General features: G+C 49.1%; 1 protein-coding gene across 12 annotated transcripts in view; it reads right to left on the bottom strand.

Annotated features, from left to right (window-relative positions):
* MYCBP2 (MYC binding protein 2) overlaps positions 1–19,451 on the bottom strand; it is a 3,160,061-nt gene that overhangs the window by 136,609 nt on the left and 3,004,001 nt on the right. For all 12 annotated transcript variants that reach the window (XM_069639721.1, XM_069639717.1, XM_069639718.1 and 9 more), the window contains one exon: positions 17,110–17,242. In XM_069639721.1, the coding sequence (XP_069495822.1) occupies positions 17,110–17,242 (133 nt within the window). The remainder of the gene's footprint in view (positions 1–17,109; positions 17,243–19,451) is intronic.

Here is a 19,451-nt window from a genome sequence, read left to right as displayed (position 1 = left end):
CCCCTGTAACAGACTCACCTCAAGTGAACAGGTTGCGTAGAACCGCTTGGCCGACCCTGGGACTCCTCCCTGGAATCCCCATTGACACAGTAGAACCTCGTGAAGGTGTGCATGGACCTCCAAGTAGCAACCCTGCAGATGTCGAGCAGGGGCACCCCAGAGAGAATAGCAGCTCTGGTGGAGTGGGCTCTTGTCCGACCGAGCAGAGGTCTGTTAACCAGCCGATGCCATGGGTTGATGCAGCCAGAGAGCTACCTGGAGATGGAAGCCTTCGACAAGGCCTTTCCATGATTCACAGGTCCAAAGTTTATGAATAACTGTAAAGCCTTCCGAAAATTCTTTGTACGTGCCACGTAGAACTTCAAGGCACAAGCAACGTCCAGAGACTGCAATGCCCCCTTCGCTGGCGACGACGGAAAGGTTCGCTGAGGTGGATTTCCGACGGTACTTTTTGAATAAAGGTGGGGTGTGTATGCAGTACCACCCTTGAAGCGTGAAAAGACGAGTAAGGCTGCTTGCGAGACAGGGCCTGGAGCTCCCCGACCCGCCTGGCCGAGGTGATAGCCATGAGGAAAGTCGTCTTCCACGAGAGAAACTTGAGCGAGCTTGATGCAAAGGTTCAAAGGGCATCCCCATGAGCTTAGTCACAACCACATTGAGCTCCCAAGCCGGGGCAGGAGCCTTCACCGGCAGAAAAGCCTGAAGAGCTCCTTGAAGAACTCCACGACAAGTCTGTGCGACCACAGAGAAGGCCTACCCGGTGACCAGCTGTAACCTTGTTAGAGGCGAGAGCCAGTCCAGCCTTGGCCAGGGAAAAGGAGTACGGTAGGAGCTGCACGGCTGTGACGCGCAGATGGGCACCACAGCGCTTCCATTTGTGGCCATAGCATGTCAATGTTGACGAGGCTCTGGCCTTGGCCAGAATGTCCTTACATCCCGCAGGTAAAGCATAACATCTAAGCTCTAGGGCTGCAGAAGCAATGCCTTTAGGTTCAGCGACTCCGGGTCACAGTGCAGAATCACCCCTCCCTCTCTCTGGCGACAAGGTCCAGGAGCAGCAGTAGCCTGATGGTCAGGGCCACTGCCAGACGCAGCAGGTCCGGGTGCCAGATTTGTCGTGGTCACGCCGGGGTGACAAATATCCTGCAGTGGCACTGAATGTGTTGATCACCCGAAACAGAAGTGGAAACGGAGGAAAAGCATACAGGAACAGTCCCTCGCCATGCTCCTAGCCTGAGGGAACATGCTGGCAAACTTCTGGCACTTGAGTTCGCTGCCATCGTGAAGATATCGATCTGGGGTGTGCCCCATTAGTCTAACAGAAGTTCCACCTGGTCTGGTGAAGCTCCTACTCGTGGCCAGAACGCAGCTCCCTACTGAGCGAGTCCGCAATGGTGTTCTTGACGCCCGCCAGGTGAAAAGGGACGAGGAGCATGTCCCGACGAATGGCCCAGCGCCACCGATCTTAGGCCTCCTTGGAGAGGGCTGGCAAGCGGCCCCCCACCCCTTGCTTCTGGATGTAGAACATGGTGGTGATGTTGTCTGTAAAGATCGTCACCACTTTGCCCATCAACAAAGGCAGAAAAGACTTGAGGACCCAGAACACAGCCCGAAGTTCCAGGATGTTGGTGTGGACAGCCTTTTCTTCCGGCTGCCAGAGGCCTCTGGCGTGCAACTGCACGGTGTGGGCTCCTCAGCCTTCTAGAGAGGCATCCATGGTGACTGTCTCCTGGTAAGGCGGAACTTGAAAAGGGGTCCCCTGCACGAGATGCGGTTGTACGCCCCACCACTGTATCGCCTGACGGAACTCCTTGTTGAGGTTGATTTTGTCCGTAAAGGTCCCCGATACTTGCATCCACCTCACATCCAGGATCTCGTGGATAGGTTTCATCTGTAGTCTGCAGAGGCGGACGAGGCTGGTGCAGGAGGACTTCATGCCCAGAAGCAACTTGAGGGCCCGCACCGTGGCATTCTGCGCCGATTACAAACGCTGTACTTTTCCCTGGATGGCCAGCACCCTTTCCTCAGAGGGGGATGCCAAACACGTTACTGTGTTGAGCCGGGTGCCCAGAAACAGTGCGTTCTGAGAGGCGTAAAAGCAGGACTTCGGATGGTTTATCGAGAACCCCAAATCCGTCAGCAGACGTATGGTCCTTGATGTGTGCTTGCTCGCCAGAGCATGATCGAACGAGCCAATAATCCAGTTAAGGGTATACGTGGATGCCCTGCAGGGTGAAGATGCACTGCCACCGGGGCCAAGCACGTTGTAAAGACATTTGGAGACGATTTTAGGCCCAAGCGAAGTGCCTTGAACTGATAGTGGTGCCCCTGAACCATGAATCGTAGGAATTTGCGGTGCTTCTTTTGAATGGGGATGTGGAAGTAGGCGTAGTCCAGATCCAGTGATGTAAAATAATCTTCTTCCTCCAGCTGGCCAAGCATGTGTTGTAACGTGACCATCCTGAACTTCTGGAACTTAAGTACTTGAGACGACGCAGATCCAGGATTGGCCTCCAACCCCCCCATCTTCTTTCAAACAAGACAGTATCTAGAGTATACTCTATCGCCCCTTTCTGTAACATGGCACGCACCTCTTGCAGAAGCTGTGGCCTGTGTTGTTCCTGTCGAGGCACTGGTGGAATAAAAGGACACCTGTGTCGGACCTCCATGGCGTACCCCTGTTTGAGAGCGCCAGCACCCATCTGACGGTGGTGATCTTCCAGGCGCTGACTAACTTCGCCCGCCGGCCGCCCACTGTGGTGCTTGAGTGGGGGTCCAAGGCCACGGCTGGTTCAGGCCTGTTTGGGGGCAGGGCACTGCACTGTGGGCAGTGCCGACGCTGTCCCCCCCCTGCCGTAAGCTTGATAGTGACCCCAGTATGCTTCTTGACTGGAGGAGCGAGAATGCTGCCGGTACGGGGTAGTATATTCCCTTGGAGGATCTGCCCGGCTTTCCACTGAACGAACAAAAAGACGACAGCCTACGTTGTTGGAGAGTTCCAAGGGAGCACGCAGTCTCTGTGTCGGTCCTTATGGCTTGCAGAGATTCGTCGATGGCCTTGCTGAAGAGGGAAGATCATTGTTGCCTCGTCAGAGCTTGCATAAATTTGCACCGGATTCTGTGGAGCAGCACGTGGGTCCACATCCTGCAGAGGTTCCGTCTGGGGGCCTTGTCTTCTCTTTCTTTCTCTGGAGGCTTCTGGGTCGGTGTGGGTGCTGGTCCTTTCCTCATCCCTGGGGTGCCTGCTGCCTTCCGCTGCTGCCTCGGCAGCTCTATCACACCTCAGTGGTAAGGACACACGTGGGGTGGCCATCGTAGGCACTGCCTTCACGGAACCTCTCTCCTTCAATGCTGTCGTGGTCGTCGTCGTCTTCGTCAACAATGTGGTCGTCAAAGCGGTTGATTTGGAAGGCTGAGAGGTCTTAGTTAGTTTTGAAGGGTCCTCCCTGTTGTTACTCACCGAGCCAGAAGGTGTGCGTGACCCCAACCTGGATCGAGATGTAGGATGAGCCGTAGACGTCTCCGAAAACCCAGTTCCCCCGATTTCAAGAATCAGGCTTCCTCTCCACTCTGCTATTTATGTAAGAACAGACAGAGTAATCTATAATGCAAAAGAGCGGGATTGAGCGCACCGCCAGACCAATGCTGCAAGAGATACAGAAAAGGTTTTGAGTATTATGCCTAACTTGTTTCATTTTAATTAATTCTATTAAACACAATAGAACTGCCCGTACCTGAAATAGTGTATGTGAGTAGATCTGAGAGTAAATCCTGGATCAGTTTCAATAATGAGAACAAAATCCAAATGGTTGATGAAAATGACAGGGAAAAAATAATAAATGGGAAGGTTAGTATAGGGAGGACAACCCGAACGGCACGAGGGACGCGCTAGGGACGGGTTGGTGCATGTTCTGGAAAGCGTTCGTAAATGCACTTCAGTAGAAAGAACAAACAGTCTCTCAGTATGCGAACACAGTAATTCCGGTAGTTGGAGCACTTGATCAGCAGCACTGGTAAGAATGGTCTAATAGTCCAAATAGATGATTCAGATAGAACAGGAAGAAAGGACCAAGCAACGTCACTCTGAAGCGGATCTCAGTAGATCGTAGAGCTGGAAACCCCAGATGGAAAACAAGGGCGTTTGTGCAAACGTAACATAAATGAAAACTGGAGTTCAGTTTTGAGCGGAAGTGAAGAATCGCAGAACCCGTAGAAACTGAAGGTTGAGCGGGGAGGCTCCTGCGGTTTAACAGCAGTAAAGGAAAACTACTGTGGCAACAAGTCCTTAGGGTAATCCAGATAAGCAGAATCAGAGTACAAAACCGATGTCTGGTAACGAGAGTTCAGAGTCAAAGGTTCACAGAGGGTAATCCGAGGAAGGCAAATAGTGCCGTAGGTGGGCTACGAAAAGGCACGTAGTAACGTACAATTAGCAGCAACGAAGTTCCCACGGCTGAAGGCTTTAAGGAACAAGGGGGCGTGGCTTCCGTGTAAGCGAAGCACGTCCGATCAGCTGACTAGCACGTTTACGTGACCTGAACAGTTTCCAAGGCAACTTGTAACGATGCCAAAACTGAGTCCATGGTTGGGAAGGTCTTCGTAAGAAAGCTCTTTGCTGCCGTAGTGGAACAGATCTTTGCTGCCGTAGTGTAACACCTGTATTTCTCCCTCGTTGGCTTGCCTGCTGGTAAACAGAGTTTGGACGCGGTCAGTGACTTTCTCTTTGAAGAGGCCCCCTTCGCTGGCAGTCTGACCGTGGAGGATGATGGCGATTGTGCTCGGCTCAACTTGGAACCCGCATCAGCGGCGAACCCAGCAGAACCAGTGTCGCAAAGCTTGAGCTTCTCTTGGATCCCTGCGGGCAGGCGTCCTCAAAGGATCTCAACCACCTCCCGGAGGGAGTTCGCTCTTTGGACCGGCGGGCCCCACGTGACGCATGACCGTGCCCGGAGGCCGAGTCAGAGGCCTTGCTCAATTTGAGTCACGCTGCCATCCTGCTGTGGTGATCTTTCTTGGTTTTCTTTGAGAAACAACGGCACACCTCACATCCCTCTTCACTGTGGTCCAGATGAAGGCAATATATGCATTTATTATGTCAATCATTTACGAATACATTCCTTAATCCACACTTCGGGCAGAATTTGAAGAGGCTCCTGCCCTCCTCCTCCTCCTCGGGCATGATCGAAAGGTGCAAAGTAGGCCCACGGCCGGGGCTTCTCGAAACTTAGAAGGACGATCTGCGGTGTATGAAGATCTTTGCAGTCAGCGGGTCTCCGCTGCCGGGTGCTGTCCTTCGGTCGAAAACGATAAGCCAAAATCGGTAAAAATGTGTTAATTTTCTATGGAAAAAACTTGAAAATGCACAAAAATAGCTCAGAGAGCAACGTGAGGACTCCCAACACTGAAGCGTGTGGTAAAAATGTGAAGATGGCCACCAGGGGTCGCGCTTAGGCAGAGGACTGTCAATGGATGGGGGCAGTATGAGCCAGAGGACAGTGATTGGTTTAGATGAGAAATATAGTTTTCAAGCTTAAAAGGGAAACCTTTTTTTTCTTTTACCAAGTATTTCCAGACTCACGACGGGGAATATTCTAGAGCATGTGAATCCATGCCAGACCCCATGCTGGAGAACACTGTCTTACATGTGAGAACGCAGCGGGCATCAACGGCTTGGAAAGAAGGGCTTTGTTACCCGCTTGTAACACTGTTTCAGTACGATGCCTTGCCCTGTTTGGACTTCGTCTTCCATTGAAATGTATGTGTTCCTTTGGGTATAAGAGAATGGTGTTTGGAGCAAGGGTGATATCACTTGCGTCAAAGCCTCGTACAATCGTTGGTTTGTTTTGTAATGTTGCTAGCACTTTACTAATGAATTGCTCACCAACCCACCGGAATAGTCAGTGGTATTTTTTTCACGACACTGTTCAATGCCATTTAGACTACCATATACTCTAAATTGGCTGTGCCACAAGATTTTTGCCTGTCCTTTGGCAATCTTGTCTTTTGACCTTCTTACCCTAGAGTGGCCAAATTTTCAATAAATGGTAAACCCTTTCCCGGGTAAAGCTCCTGATTTTGTGGGTAAAGTGGCAGTCTGTGTGTGTGGCAGGACGTTGGGGGCTGGGTCTGTCTGGATCCAGTCCACATCTCTGCCAGGTGCTTCTGTTGCTGGGCAGATGCAGTGACCAGAGGCTGTCTAGGATTGGACAGGCCCTGCCAGTTTGAATGGTGCAGATCCTTGCCATTGGTTGACTGGGAGCAACTCCAGCCCGGATCCTGGATAAAGGAGGACTCCTGCAGCCTTCTAATCTTTGGAGAGCAGCCCGCTGAAGACCCGGAACGCGCTGTAAGATCGCCAGCAGCCCTTTCCTTAGTACCCCGGTGAATCCCTGTCTCTCTGAAAATCTCCTGAAGACCTTTGTCAGAGCTTCGACACCTGGACCTTTGGGAATAACTAGTCTTGACACCTGCTCGACGATCCAGACGATCTTTCTGTTACCCACTCTGCACTGCCTCCAACTAAGGGTCTTTCACCCTTCCTGCTCCCCACCACTGAAACATGCTAACCCCTGAAATACTGAATAGGACTTAAAGAATGCTCTCCAAAAGTACCTCCTATTCAAGGAGGGGGTACCTGAGATGTACCATGGCAGCTCCATAATGCACCACATCTTCATGTGAAGTTAAGGGATATTAATGTGCATTGTGTTTTGTTAGTCAATGATAATCCTCGTCCATGTTGCCACTTAGGCTGACCCTCCACATCTGGCCTTATTTTGTTGACTAATTATGATTTACCATTGCAAAGTAAACAGACTGCTTTGATTGCTGCTGTTTATGCTTATGTATTGTGTTTAAGATGAAAACAATCTCTAATTCTTTTTACAAACATACACATTTTAGATTGTATGGTGAAGATGCTCCTTCAAAAACTATTCCCCATGGCCAAAGGCCGTGCAGATTAACAGAGATCCACCGTTAACAGATGCAGCCAAGACCCGCGGCAACTAGCTGTGCGGTTACATCACGTGGATGAGGCAGAATTGGTTATCACCAGAGATGCCTGTTGTGTGGGACGCAGGATGGCTCATTGCTGTGCTTAACCCATTAAAAGGAGTGAATCCATGACAATAACAAAAGAACCTTCCTATTATGGGAAGATGTGCCTACTTTTTTCCTGCGTATAGACGCAATATCACCCCGAGGAAGGCTGGGTTGCCAGAAATAATTTAACCCGATAGCACAAATTTGAATTGGCCACGATACATGTAGAATCTTTTTGTATCCCTTTTTTTATTTCTATGTAGTCATTTGGCAGTATGCATTGAGCCTTTGGCCATGGGGAATAGTTTTTGAATTGTGGCACACGTGTTGATTATGTACTTGTGCCAGATGGGAATTAAAACTGATTGTTTTGGATATTTTGCAGAAAATACTGTACAATTTCTTTTTTAATGGTTTTGTATATGGATGTTGTTTGTTGCATCTTGTGTCAGTGTGTGTTTTTATGAATAATTCATTGGTGTTTTGTGTCTATTATGGCTGCATCAATATGTGATATTATATGCTGTGTTATATATTGCTTCATGTTTACGTTCAATTTAATTCTTTAAATATACTGTGCCACGATACATGTAGAATCTTTTTGTATCCCTTTTTTTATTTCTATGTAGTCATTTGGCAGTATGCATTGAGCCTTTGGCCATGGGGAATAGTTTTTGAATTGTGGCACACGTGTTGATTATGTAATTGTGCCAGATGGGAATTAAAACTGATTGTTTTGGATATTTTGCAGAAAATACTGTACAATTTCTTTTTTAATGGTTTTGTATATGGATGTTGTTTGTTGCATCTTGTGTCAGTGTGTGTTTTTATGAATAATTCATTGGTGTTTTGTGTCTATTATGGCTGCATCAATATGTGATATTATATGCTGTGTTATATATTGCTTCATGTTTACGTTCAATTTAATTCTTTAAATATACTGTGTATATATTAAAACTGTTAACAATAAAATTAATTTTGTGAACATTTAAAGTGATTTAGCTCCTATGTCTTGATTAATTTAACACGACAGTTTGTGTAATAACGGATATAGGATTTTTTGTTGCGTTTTTGTGAATTCCACTGATCCTATATGTATTGAAAATTATAAGTTACTCACCGGAGTGACTAACGTACTGCGAGCCCATACTCTTTCCTCCATTCTGTATGGGCGTCCCTCGCTAGGGACGGGAAACAGAACCTTTGTCACCAGAAAAAATGGTCTTCTCCTTTACATTTAGATGCATGCAGGGACGCAGCCCTACGAACATGCGCTCTCCTGACTCCGCCCAACGGCAGCACACCTCAGTCCCCTTTGACGCTTCGACAATATTATGATTGTCTAATGACACTGAGATGTTACAGGGAAGGATAGAGGCATGTATGCAGGAAAGGAGACTACCGACTAGGAGTACGTTTGTCACAACGGTGAGTAACTTATAATTACTCCTACGTCCCGTCCCCTTTCCTCCATACTGTATGGGCGAATACAACTGAATGCAGCCCTGGGGAGGAGAGTTGCCCCTCTAAGAAAACAAGTTCTTCAAAACCACCTGGTCAAATGCTGAGTCCGACCTGGCACTGGCATCCAAGCAGTTGTGTTTGCAAAAGGCTGATGGGGGGAAGCCCAAGTCCAAGCCTTGCTGATCGTCTGCCATGGGACGTGTCTTTGGAAAGCCACTGTGGTGGCCTTGGCTCTACGGCTTGGGAATGCATGTTTGCTGGCAAAGCCCTGTACTGCTCCTCATATGCCTCCTTGATGGCCATCACCATCCACTTTGCTATGGAAGCCTTTGAGGCATAACAGCATGGTTTTGACCCGCCAAAGGGGATTAACAAGGCATCCGATTTACGGAAGCTCTTTGTCCTGTCCAGTTAAAATCTTAGAGCACGCCTAACATCTGGACAGTGCAGTACCTTCTGAGCTTCATCCTTTGGATACCGCAAAGAAATGTTGGGAGTGCTTGCTCATTGTTAACGTGAAAGGAGGAAATGACCTTAGGGGGAAAGGCAGGATGCGTCCTAAGCACACCTTGTCCCGGTGAAATGTGGTAAAGGGCTCTGAAGCCACCAGGACCTACATTTCACTGATTGGGTGTGCTGATGTAAGGCCAACCAGTAGAGCAGTATTAATAGTAACCAGCCTGATGTCTGCTGATGCCATGGGTTCAAAGGGTTTGTGTGCCAGGGTGCCCAACACCAAGTTAAGATCCCAGCCCGGGTGTGGACGTTTCACAGGAACATATAATCTGGTCAGACCCCCCCCAAGTGCCTTTAAAAGAAGTGATTAGAGGAGGAGAAGATGTTGTCTCTCGAGTTCTTGTAGGCTCCTCTGGCCGCCAGATACATACGGCAGGTGTCTACCTGCACACCTGAGTGTGCCAGATGCGCAGAGAAGGATAACACATTGTCCAGTGAGCATGTCAGCGGATCAATCTTGTTTGTCTTGGCCCAGTAACAGAACCTTGTCCACTTGCTCCTGTATTGACTCCTGGTGGCGTCGCGTCTTGCCCTATGTATGATAGCCAGGTTGTCCTGTGACAAGTATAGATGCTTCAGGGTGACCTGTTCAGGAACCATGCTCCTAGGGCTAACTTCTGCGGAGCGGAGTGAACCACTGTGCCCCACTGCTCGGAGAGTAAGTGGGCTGGACCCAATGGGACGTGTCCCAGAGCCTGATCAGACAGTTGCAGGAGTTCCATGAAACAAGATCTTGCCGGCCACCATGGAGCTATCAAGATGAGATGAAGGATCCATGACTCCCTGACCTTGCAGATGACCCTGTGAATCAGCACAGTGGGGGGGAAAGCGTGTGCATTCATGTCATTCCATGGATTCTGCAACGCGTCCCCCAGAGATTCCCTGCCTTGCCCCAGCCAGCAAGCAAACTGGTGGCATCTCCTGTTGCTCATGGTGGCAAATAGGTCTACCCGAGGTGGCCCCACCTGTCGAAGATCCCCCTCATGACCTCTTCATTCAACTGCCACTCCCCAGCCTGCTGAGCCTGTCTGCCTCTAAGTTGAATTCCCCTGGAAGGTGGATTGCTGACAAGTTAATGTTGTTAGACAGTGCCCACTCCCAAATGTCGATGGACAGCCTGCAGAGCAGAGGGGACCTGCTATCTCCCTGTTGATGTAATACATACAAGTGGAGCTGTCTGTCTGGATGCAGACCGACTTGCTGTTGACAAAGGGGAGGAACGCCTTGAGAGTAAGCCAGATGGCTATCAATTCGAGCCAGTTGATGTGTTCCAGCTGTTCCTGCTGTGACCATACTCCATGGGCACTGTGGTTGTCCAGTGTAGTCCCCTAATCCTCTAGGGACGAGTCTGTGGTAATGGTGAAATCTGGAAAAGGCTGCCTGAACGGCCTGTCCGCTAACAGGTTGGGGTCTGCACACCACCCCACCAGGTCCTGGTGGAGGTGCTGTGGTATGCGGACTAGAGCTGCCTGGGAGCCAGTCTCCCGATTCCAAGAGGCTGAGAAATGTAGCTGCAGCCTCCTCATTGTGAGTCTTGCGTGTGGCACAGCCAGGAGACAAGCCACAATTTGTGTGAGCTCGGGCCATTGGCTCGGTCTTCAGGGCCCGTGGCGCCTGGTGCGGCCCTCGCTGCAGGTCTATAAAGCTATAGTATTTGATGTAACACACTGGTTTTCCTGACAACCTTGTAGAAGTGTGGAAAGGGGAATTATTATTATTAGGGTATTTAGTGAGCGCAGACCTAGCTTCGAGAAGTGATGAGCACTTTCCAATCATAGGCGGAAGCAGAGAAACGAGGCAGCAGAGGAATTGGGGAGCATAAAGGAGGTGGTCTGCCTCCAGATCTAGGAAACATTTAAAAAATATATATCTCTTAAAGATTTAAGATGCCCTTGAAAAAATCAGCACTGCTCCCCATCCAAGAATAGTTTTGATGCTGCTTGCTCTGTGTGCGTGGAAGCCAGGCTCTATTCTGGTAACTGCCGGGCAAGAAACCCGTTAGCATTGACTAATTATTGGTGATTTTACAACTGTTGCAAGTTTCTAATTATTGAAATGAGTTGTGCTTTGTGCAGAAACGCTACAAATGACATATAGGCAGTTGTTGTAATGCCCTTACTGGGTACCGGTGGCACGTTGACAGTGGATGAGACACTAACATTCACTTTAGTGAGGCTTATTTCACTATATAATATGGGATACATTACTCACTGTAATCGTATTTCTGATGCTAGAATCTGCTTAGATCACATGCTTAGATCACATGCTATGCATAGATTAGCTAGCAGTGTTATGAGAAGGTGGTGGGTCGTGAGAAGGAGCAGCGTCAAATAGATGTTTTAGAACCGCTTGTCCCACCTGTGTATCTGCTTTGGAATGTGTGTCAATGCAGTAATGCTGAGTGAAAGTATGTACGGAGCTCCATGTAGCTGCTTTGCTTTGCAAATACTGTCTAGGGGGACATTTGCGATAAAGGCCAGAGTAGCTCCAGTGCTCCTTGTGGAGTGAGCTCTTGGTGTAAAAGGCAATGTTTTGTCAGATAATGAATAGCATAATTGAATATATCTTACTATCCATCTGGAGATAGCATTCTTTGAAATGCGGTCTCCTTCTCTGCCTGGTGCTATGAAGACAAACAGTTGATCTGTTTTCCTAAGCGGTCTGGTCTTGTTTACGTAGTAAAGGACTGCCCTCACATCTAGAGTGTGGAGTTTTACCTCAGCTGAGCTAGTTGGTTTCTGCAAGAAAGTTGGAAGCTTAATGGATTGGTTTACGTGGAATTTAGAAAATAATTTAGGGTAGAACCTAGGACGTAAATCTGACCATCTAGTAGAAAAACTGGCCATCTCCCAGCTTAATCTCTACACTCAATCTGTTGGTTGTCTTCATGACCATCAGTCTGGCTTCAGAGCTGCCAGAAGCACGGAAACTGCTCTCCCGAACATCTGTAACAACCTGCTCTCCAACCTTGATTCTAACACCCCCTGTGTCCTCATCTTGGTCGATCTCTCTTCTGCCTTTGACATGGTTAAACATGCCATCCTGCTCAAATGTCTCCGTGATAACCTGGGTATCACCGGTCAGTCCCTAGCGTGGCTGACTTCTTTCCTCTCTGACCGACCCTCCCAGGTACAACTTGGGTCCTTCCTCTCTGCTATATTTTTCTCTACCTGTGGTGTACCCCAGGGGTCTAACCTCTCTCCCTGGCTGTTCAACCTATACCTGGCACTTCTTGCCCACCACATTGCTGCTCTCTGCCCCAACTTTCAGTGCTATGCAGATGACACTCTGCTCATTTTTAGGCTACCTTTGGCCACCTCTTCGCCGTCTCTCATCTCTGGCTGTCTGTCTGCTATCCAGGAGTGCTGTGCCGCCAATGATCTCTGCCTTAATGCCAGTAAGACTGAGATTCTCCTCAACGGCACACATGCTCCCTCCTTTCCTGTCGCTCTCTGGCCGGCCTCTCTAGGTCCTCCACCTGCGAGGCTAAAAACCTTGGGGTGATCTTCGACTCCACACTCTCCTTCTCGGCTCACATCTCAGATGTCTCTAAGAAGTCCTACTACCAGCTGCACCTCCTCAGAGGTATCCTATCTTTCCGCTCCTTACCCCAGCAGCTCACTGTCTCCAGAGCTCTGTTTCTAATGCAACAGCCTCTTTCTCAATCTGCCTGCCTCTACTCTCCGCCCTCTGCAACTCATTCAGAGACTTGTCCTTGGCCTCAAGCCCAGGGATTGTATCTCTCCAGGTCTGAAATCTCTGCACTGGCTCCCAGTGGCTGCGAGGATCAAGTTCAAAACCCTCTGCATTGTCCAAAAGGCCTTCTGTGGCCTGAGGCCTCAATACCTTCAACTCTCTCTTCCTAAATATCTTCCCTCTCGAGCTCTTCGTTCTTCCGCCTCCAACTCCTTTAGGGTCAGTCGCTTCTCCAATCAACGAGTTGGTGGTAGATCTCTTTCTTCGGCTGGGGCCTCCCTCTGGAACTGCCTCCCTGAAACTTGAGGAGAACCATCTCTGGTTCCGGAAGCACCTCAAAACCTTTCTCTTTGCTTCTGCCTTTTCTCCTCCTCTCCTCTGCTGACCTCCGGCAAAAACTGAATCTGCGCTGGTTACCTGGCCACCCTCTGTTCTCGGGCCCAGGTCCCTCCCCCACCAGTCACACCCACCCACACTACCTGCCTGGGAACACACACACTTGGGGACTGTTTTCTGTATCCCTACAGTCCCACTACCAGCACTTTGACACCTGTCTGTACTTACCTTTGCACTTGTCATCTGCTGGCCGTTACTTTACCATTATTATTCTATGCCATGTACTGCACTGTCCCTCCCCCCTCCCCGCACTTTCCCTGTTCCCCCTCCCATGCACTTGCGCAAACTGTATGACACCTGGCCTAGTAGGATCATGGCGGTCCTCCCTTTGTTCCCCCTCCCTTGCCTCGTCGCGCCTTGAAACACTTGTGTATAGGCACGCTCTGAATGCCATATCATATCATACCATGCTGAGGGCACTGGTCTGCTGAGAAAATGCCTTGTGGCCTTCCTGATTGCCGTGATCGTGTCTGCTGAGGGGCAGATCCTCTCTGCCCTCATATCCCAAATTATCCTCAGGAATGTCAAGGACTGAGTGGGGAGTAACTGACTTCTTGATGTTGACAGAGAACCCCAGATCGTATAGCATGTGCATAAGTGCTGAAGCTGTGCGATGTACTGCCTCGGGCGACTCCGCTCGGATGAGCCAGTCGTCGAGGTATGGATAAAAGTGGTGGCCCTCCGGCCTGATCAGCGCTCCTACCGAGTTCATTAACCTTGTAAAGACCTTGGGGGCCGAATTAAGGCCAAAAGGGAGGACCTTGTATTGAAAGTAAGAGCCCATGATCCTGAGCCTTTGGAAGGAATGATGGGGCTCCCAAATAGGGACGTGCAGGTAAGCATCTTTCAGATCCAGGGAGCACATCGAGTCTCCTCCACACGGTGTCTCTGCAATGAGTGCTTGAGTAACCATCTTAAACATTTGAAGTGGTAGGGAAAGGTTCAAGGAAGCAATGTCTAGAAGAACTCTCAGGCCAGCCTGATTCTTTTTCTGTATGGCGAATGTCCGGGAATAGAAGGCCCTGCCTTACTGTGAAGCTGGAACCTCCTGCACCGCCTGACTCGCAATGAGCGAGCGGATTTCCGCCAGAAGAGTTGCCGTCCCAATCTGTGTGAGCAGAGGAGAGGAAAAAGGAAATTGAGGTATTGGCAGACGGAAGCCGGAGGAAACTACAGAGAGGATCCAGGGGTCTGCAAACTTTGCCTGGCAGGAGAGGATGTGAAGGGCAAGCCGCCACCCCCCATCGAAGACTTGCGGATCTGGATGTCACTGTGACAGTTTCTTATCCTCCGAGGCTGGTGCCTGGGAGTGGGACTGGAAAAAACCTTTGTGAGAAGATTTGTGCTGCTTGCGCCTGAGCTGGCTAGGAGACCTGTCAGGCTGTCTAGAGCGTTGCTCCTGAAAGTCCCTGATGCCACCGAAGGTACGATCTCTGTCAGAGCATTGGTGACTTTGGCTATAGTCGTTGGGCACAGATTTTGTCAAAATTGGCAATGATTTAGCTGTTTGCAAGCTATTTTTCTTTTTGTCAAGTTTCTCGTCCTAGGTCGAGTGAAACAAATACACCCACCCCTCAAATGGCAGGTCGAGAAAGCAGTCCTGCACATAAGGGTTAAACTTGGTTGCCTTAAGCCAAGCTGTTCTCATATCGGTGGCGACACAGATAGCGCTGCCCGCGTTGTCAATGTGTGCCACTGTGGACTCCATGATATCCTGGCCCACTATTTTTGCATTTTCCAATCCTGCCCTGAATCGCGCCTGACTAAGTACGGGGAGGTCCGGTAGGAAGTCTGCAATCTCCCTCGAAAGGTTTTGGTTCACTGCTGCCAACATAGCGTCTGCCTGCCTATACTTGGCATCAAGGTGCTTATTCGTAGGCTGTGTGGTATGCAGCTTTACCCAGCACTTTCTGGCCAGGGATACTACATCCTTCTGTAGAGGGATGCCATTTCTTGTGGATGGGCGGATGGTCAACACCTCAGCCAAGACCCCCGCCTCAGGTTGTTCAATTTGTGACTGCAGGATCCCCAGGTACTCAGCAACACCCGAAAGCCTCTCGTGGAAAGCCTTCGCTGAGGAGGGAGCTGCTGGCGGCGGGCTGGGCATGGGCAGCTGTGGCGTGCGGGGGGGCAGAGCCGCCGTGACTGGTGTGAGCATGGGAACGAGGGCCTGAACTGGAACCGGGGTCTGGACCACGGTCGGAGCTTGAGGTGGTACAGGAGGGAGCATGTCCTTGATGACCCCCCGAGGATAGTGCCCAACTGAGGCGATTTCATGAGGGCAAGGAACTTTTCAGAGAACCGATGCTCCCATGTTGGTGAAGGGCTTGGTTGCGTCGGAGCTGGGCCCTGTGGCTGGTGTGCTCTTGCCGGTCCTTGTTGCACTAAGCTGGGGTCTGTGTACCGCCCTTAGCCAATCTGGTTGGGTATGACGTGGACCAGATAACTGTCATTGTCCAGTCCCATCTCGACAGGCATTCCCATGCCTGCTCTATAGATTGAGGAGGCTCCAGGAGCGCCGCCATATTGACTGGCCTGGTGGCCATTTTGTCATGCTCCGTGCCACGTGCCTGCTGCCTGACGAGCTGGATCCAGACCCCGCCTGCTCGTTTAGAAGCGAAGGCACAGACCTTCCCTGCACCTCAGGTAGAGACCTGGGAGGCAAAGTGCCCTCTGCCATTACACTGGTAGTGCTATTGCAGCATATAGGCGCCCCCTCGGGAGCAAGCCCGGTGTTAGAGCAGAGCCCCTCTGGGAGTACCCCGGTACTAGAGCCTTGCAGCCCCTCAGCGGTGGGAGCGGGAGGATCCTGAGACACCCGCGGTCTGTTGGCTGGTAGCTCTCAGAGCCTTAGTCCCCTTCTTGGACCTGGAAGGCCCCTCCCGCTTGGATGCTTCCCAAGGAAGGAGTCACCCTTGCAGGGTTCAGAGGAGAACAGAGCACCTACCTTGGGCCTGGTCTTCCTCCTCGCGTATGTCTTGATGTCTTCTGGCAGTGATCTTTCTAACACTCCTCCACCTAGCTAAATGGTTCTTCAGTGAGCGTGGGGTCAATGCGTCGCACGCAGAACAGCTGTCCCAGCCATGGTCGGGCCAAGGCACCAGAGGCAGAGTGTGTGGGGATCTGACGTGAGGAAGGAACCCTCGAAGGCTGGACACCTGCTGAAACCCGCTGTCGTCGATATGTGCCAGGGAGGAGCGTGGCACTAGAGAACAGAGTATTATCCCTGATAATTGCTATGAAGAAAGAAGGGAAAAGAAAATCTCCCAGGGAAGGATGCATGGAATTAGAAGGCCGAACCCAGGAGCGTTGGTGAAAGTGGTCCGTTCCCGTGGAAAAGAGGACTGGTGAGTGGCGCCAGTGGGCAGAGTCAGGGGAGCGCATGCTCCCAGGACCACGCCCCCACGTGCATCTAAATTTAAAGGTGAAGACCATTTCTTCTGGTGAAAAGGGTTCTGTTTCCTGTCCCTAGCGAGGGATGCCCATACAGTATGGAGGAAAGGGGACAGGACGTAGGAATACGATATGTGTGGTTGACCTCATGCTTGTGTCATCTTAAAAAGTAAGCATCAATTCAAGAGCAAACATTCTATAATGGACACTCAAAGGAATAATTTGGCCTCTGCCTTTTGACATTGGTGGTCTACCACTTTAAAAGCAGTATTAATACATTGCTTATAAACGTACCGTCTTGGACCAAAACAGACTGTTTGAATGGTTACCCACATATGATATACATTATCTATGACAGCTTTGGCCATTCAAACCTAAAACTTTCAAATGGCTAAATGGCTAAGGTGAAAAATGTCTTACAAACGTGCAAAAGAATAGAAGCACAACGTTTATGTATAGACTGCACCCCGCGATCCCCATCACTGCTGGTAATGCCTCCATCTTTAAAAAAAACCCAGTTAATATGCAGTATTTATCCAAGGTTTTAAAGTTCCGAAGAAATATCAAAACATAGGGATTCTTAGTGTAAAGGTATATTACCCGTATGCTCTCTAAACTCAACCATTGCCTTCATTGTCTTGGAATCAGCTAAAGCCATTAACCAAAACAATTTGGTTCTCCCGCAACCTTCATGAAGGTCAACCTTGATTGCTTCTTCCTCTTCTTTGAATACCTATTACAAAAAAAGAAAATAAGACATGCAAATGTAATCCCAATAAATTGAATGCAGGTAATCCTTAAAATGTCATACACTTATTTGTAATATTTATTTTAGAGGCATTTGTTATAGTAAACCTAGTGGTTCAACCAAAAATACTGCAGAAAGAACAAAACACCAAGTAATCTAATTTCCAGGTGAACAACAATAGTAGGGTAGAGGAGACTATGAATGAACATTGACCTGTTGGAGAGGAGAACTTGGGTTATTGAGATGGAGGAGGAGACATTGACAATACAGATGTATGCAGCACGTGACACTAGGCCCTAGGCATTTAGACATTGGTGTGCAATAACATACGAGGTTTAAGCAACAATGGTGGTGTGATGAGAGTGTAGCCCCTTAGGGGCTCCCCTCAAGGCATAGGAGGTACTTGTCATATGATTTTAAATCCCCGAACAGTGGTACATGTTTCTCATTTCGGAGAGGATAAAATTCCAAAGTTCACAAGCTAGGAGGAACAAAGACACAAAAGGATATTTGTTTTAATTTAGCCCTGGGGCATCGTGGCGCTGTTACAGAAAAGCTTACTTGAACATGTTTACAAAGTTTCGGCAGCATTGCATACATAAATTAGAAGCAAAGAGAGATATGCATGTTCTGTGGTTACAAAAGAACAGCATATCAAGTCGGAGAGAGATGCAGGTGGCAAAAAGACACACTTAGTTGAACAGTTTGGTTTTCAGCATTTTGCAGAAGACAGGGTATGATTTTTCATTTCTGAGTGCTGTAGAGAGGGCATTCCAGTTTTTAGGGGCTAGGTGTTGAAAGCTGGAGCCTCCTGCTTTTGATCTTTTCAATTTGCGAACATAGATTAGAGAGATGTGCTCTGATGGGTCTGGAGGAGGTGTTGGTGGTGATTCTGTCAGAAAGGTAGGGAGGGGCATTGAGAGACAGGCATTTGAGTGCAATAGCCATAGCTTTAAAGAGAATGCGTTCTTTGATTGGCAGCCAGTGTGCATCTTTCTTTGCCTGTGAGATATGTTCCCTTTGAGAAATATTCAGAGCTGCTCTGAGGGCATTATTTTGGGTAACCTGGAGCTTATTGATGTTTTTGGCGGAAGTGCCAAGGAAGAGAGCATTGCAGTAGTCAAGCTTGGAGCCTACTTTAGCAATTGACAGGGGGGTTTTGATTGAGAGGAATGATCTTAGTGGAGAGGACAGCGGAAGAGGCTATGGCACTGACCTGACGTGTCATGGGCAGGGAAGCGTCAAGATACACTCCTAGAGTTTTTACTGCTGAGGAAGCAGTAATAGTGGTATTGTCAATGTTGAAGGTGCTATATTGGGGGGAGAGCTTATTGAGAGTTTCTTTAGTGCCTACCGCAAGGATCTCTGTTTTGTCTCCATTGAGACAGAGGCCATTGGCAGCCATCCAAGTATGGTTGGTTGTGTAGATTTTGGTTAGGGCTGCAGCATCTTGTTTGTAGATGCCGGTTTAGGGGGGGCGAGGGGGGGTGGTAGTAGTACTTGTGTGTCGTTGGTATAGTTTGTGAAGGCTATGTCACGGTGATCCAGGTCATTGAAGAGGGGGAGGGTGAAAATGTTATACAGGGTAGGTGCGGTACATGAGCCCTGTGGGACTCCACAATGTATCGTGGTGGGAAAAGCACAAGTAGAGTCAGAGAAAAATCTCATGAGTCTGCCTTTGAGAAAGGACTCAATCCATGCTGTGGCTTGAGGGGAGAAGTGGGCTGCGTTTTGTAGTTGCTTGCCCAGAATATCATGGTTGACGAGATCAAAGGCAGCCGCCACGTCTAGCAGAAGGAGACGTGCCGGTTTACCTTTGTCCATAATGTCACCAATAGGTGACATTATTAGGATAGGCAGACAGCATTATTTGGGGAAATATTGTAATCGCAATATCTTGGTAGGGTTGTATCAGGATATAGAGTACATAGGTAGTGAACTATTTTGTGACTAAATTGGATGACCAGAGCTGAGAAAAGAGCCAGGGTCTGCCTCAACAGTTGCCAGTGGTTAGATGAAAAACGAGGGAGATGTACAAGTTATTTAACTCTCAGTAATGTCTTGTCTGAAAGATTTGTAAATCTTCCCATATATTACTCATCTTAGATAATTCTATTAGTGTCAAAAGTCTTTGGAAACTTTTAAAGACACCAGGGTGCACAGCGGGTTCCGCGTCTGCTCCACCTGGTGCTGC

Source organism: Ambystoma mexicanum, chromosome 7q (assembly GCF_040938575.1).
Source record: "Ambystoma mexicanum isolate Mex_15411 chromosome 7q, UKY_AmexF1_1, whole genome shotgun sequence".
NCBI classification, from domain to species: domain Eukaryota; kingdom Metazoa; phylum Chordata; class Amphibia; order Caudata; family Ambystomatidae; genus Ambystoma; species Ambystoma mexicanum.
Note: the sequence above shows the minus strand (reverse complement) of the source record. Positions and strands in the feature narration are given on the sequence as shown.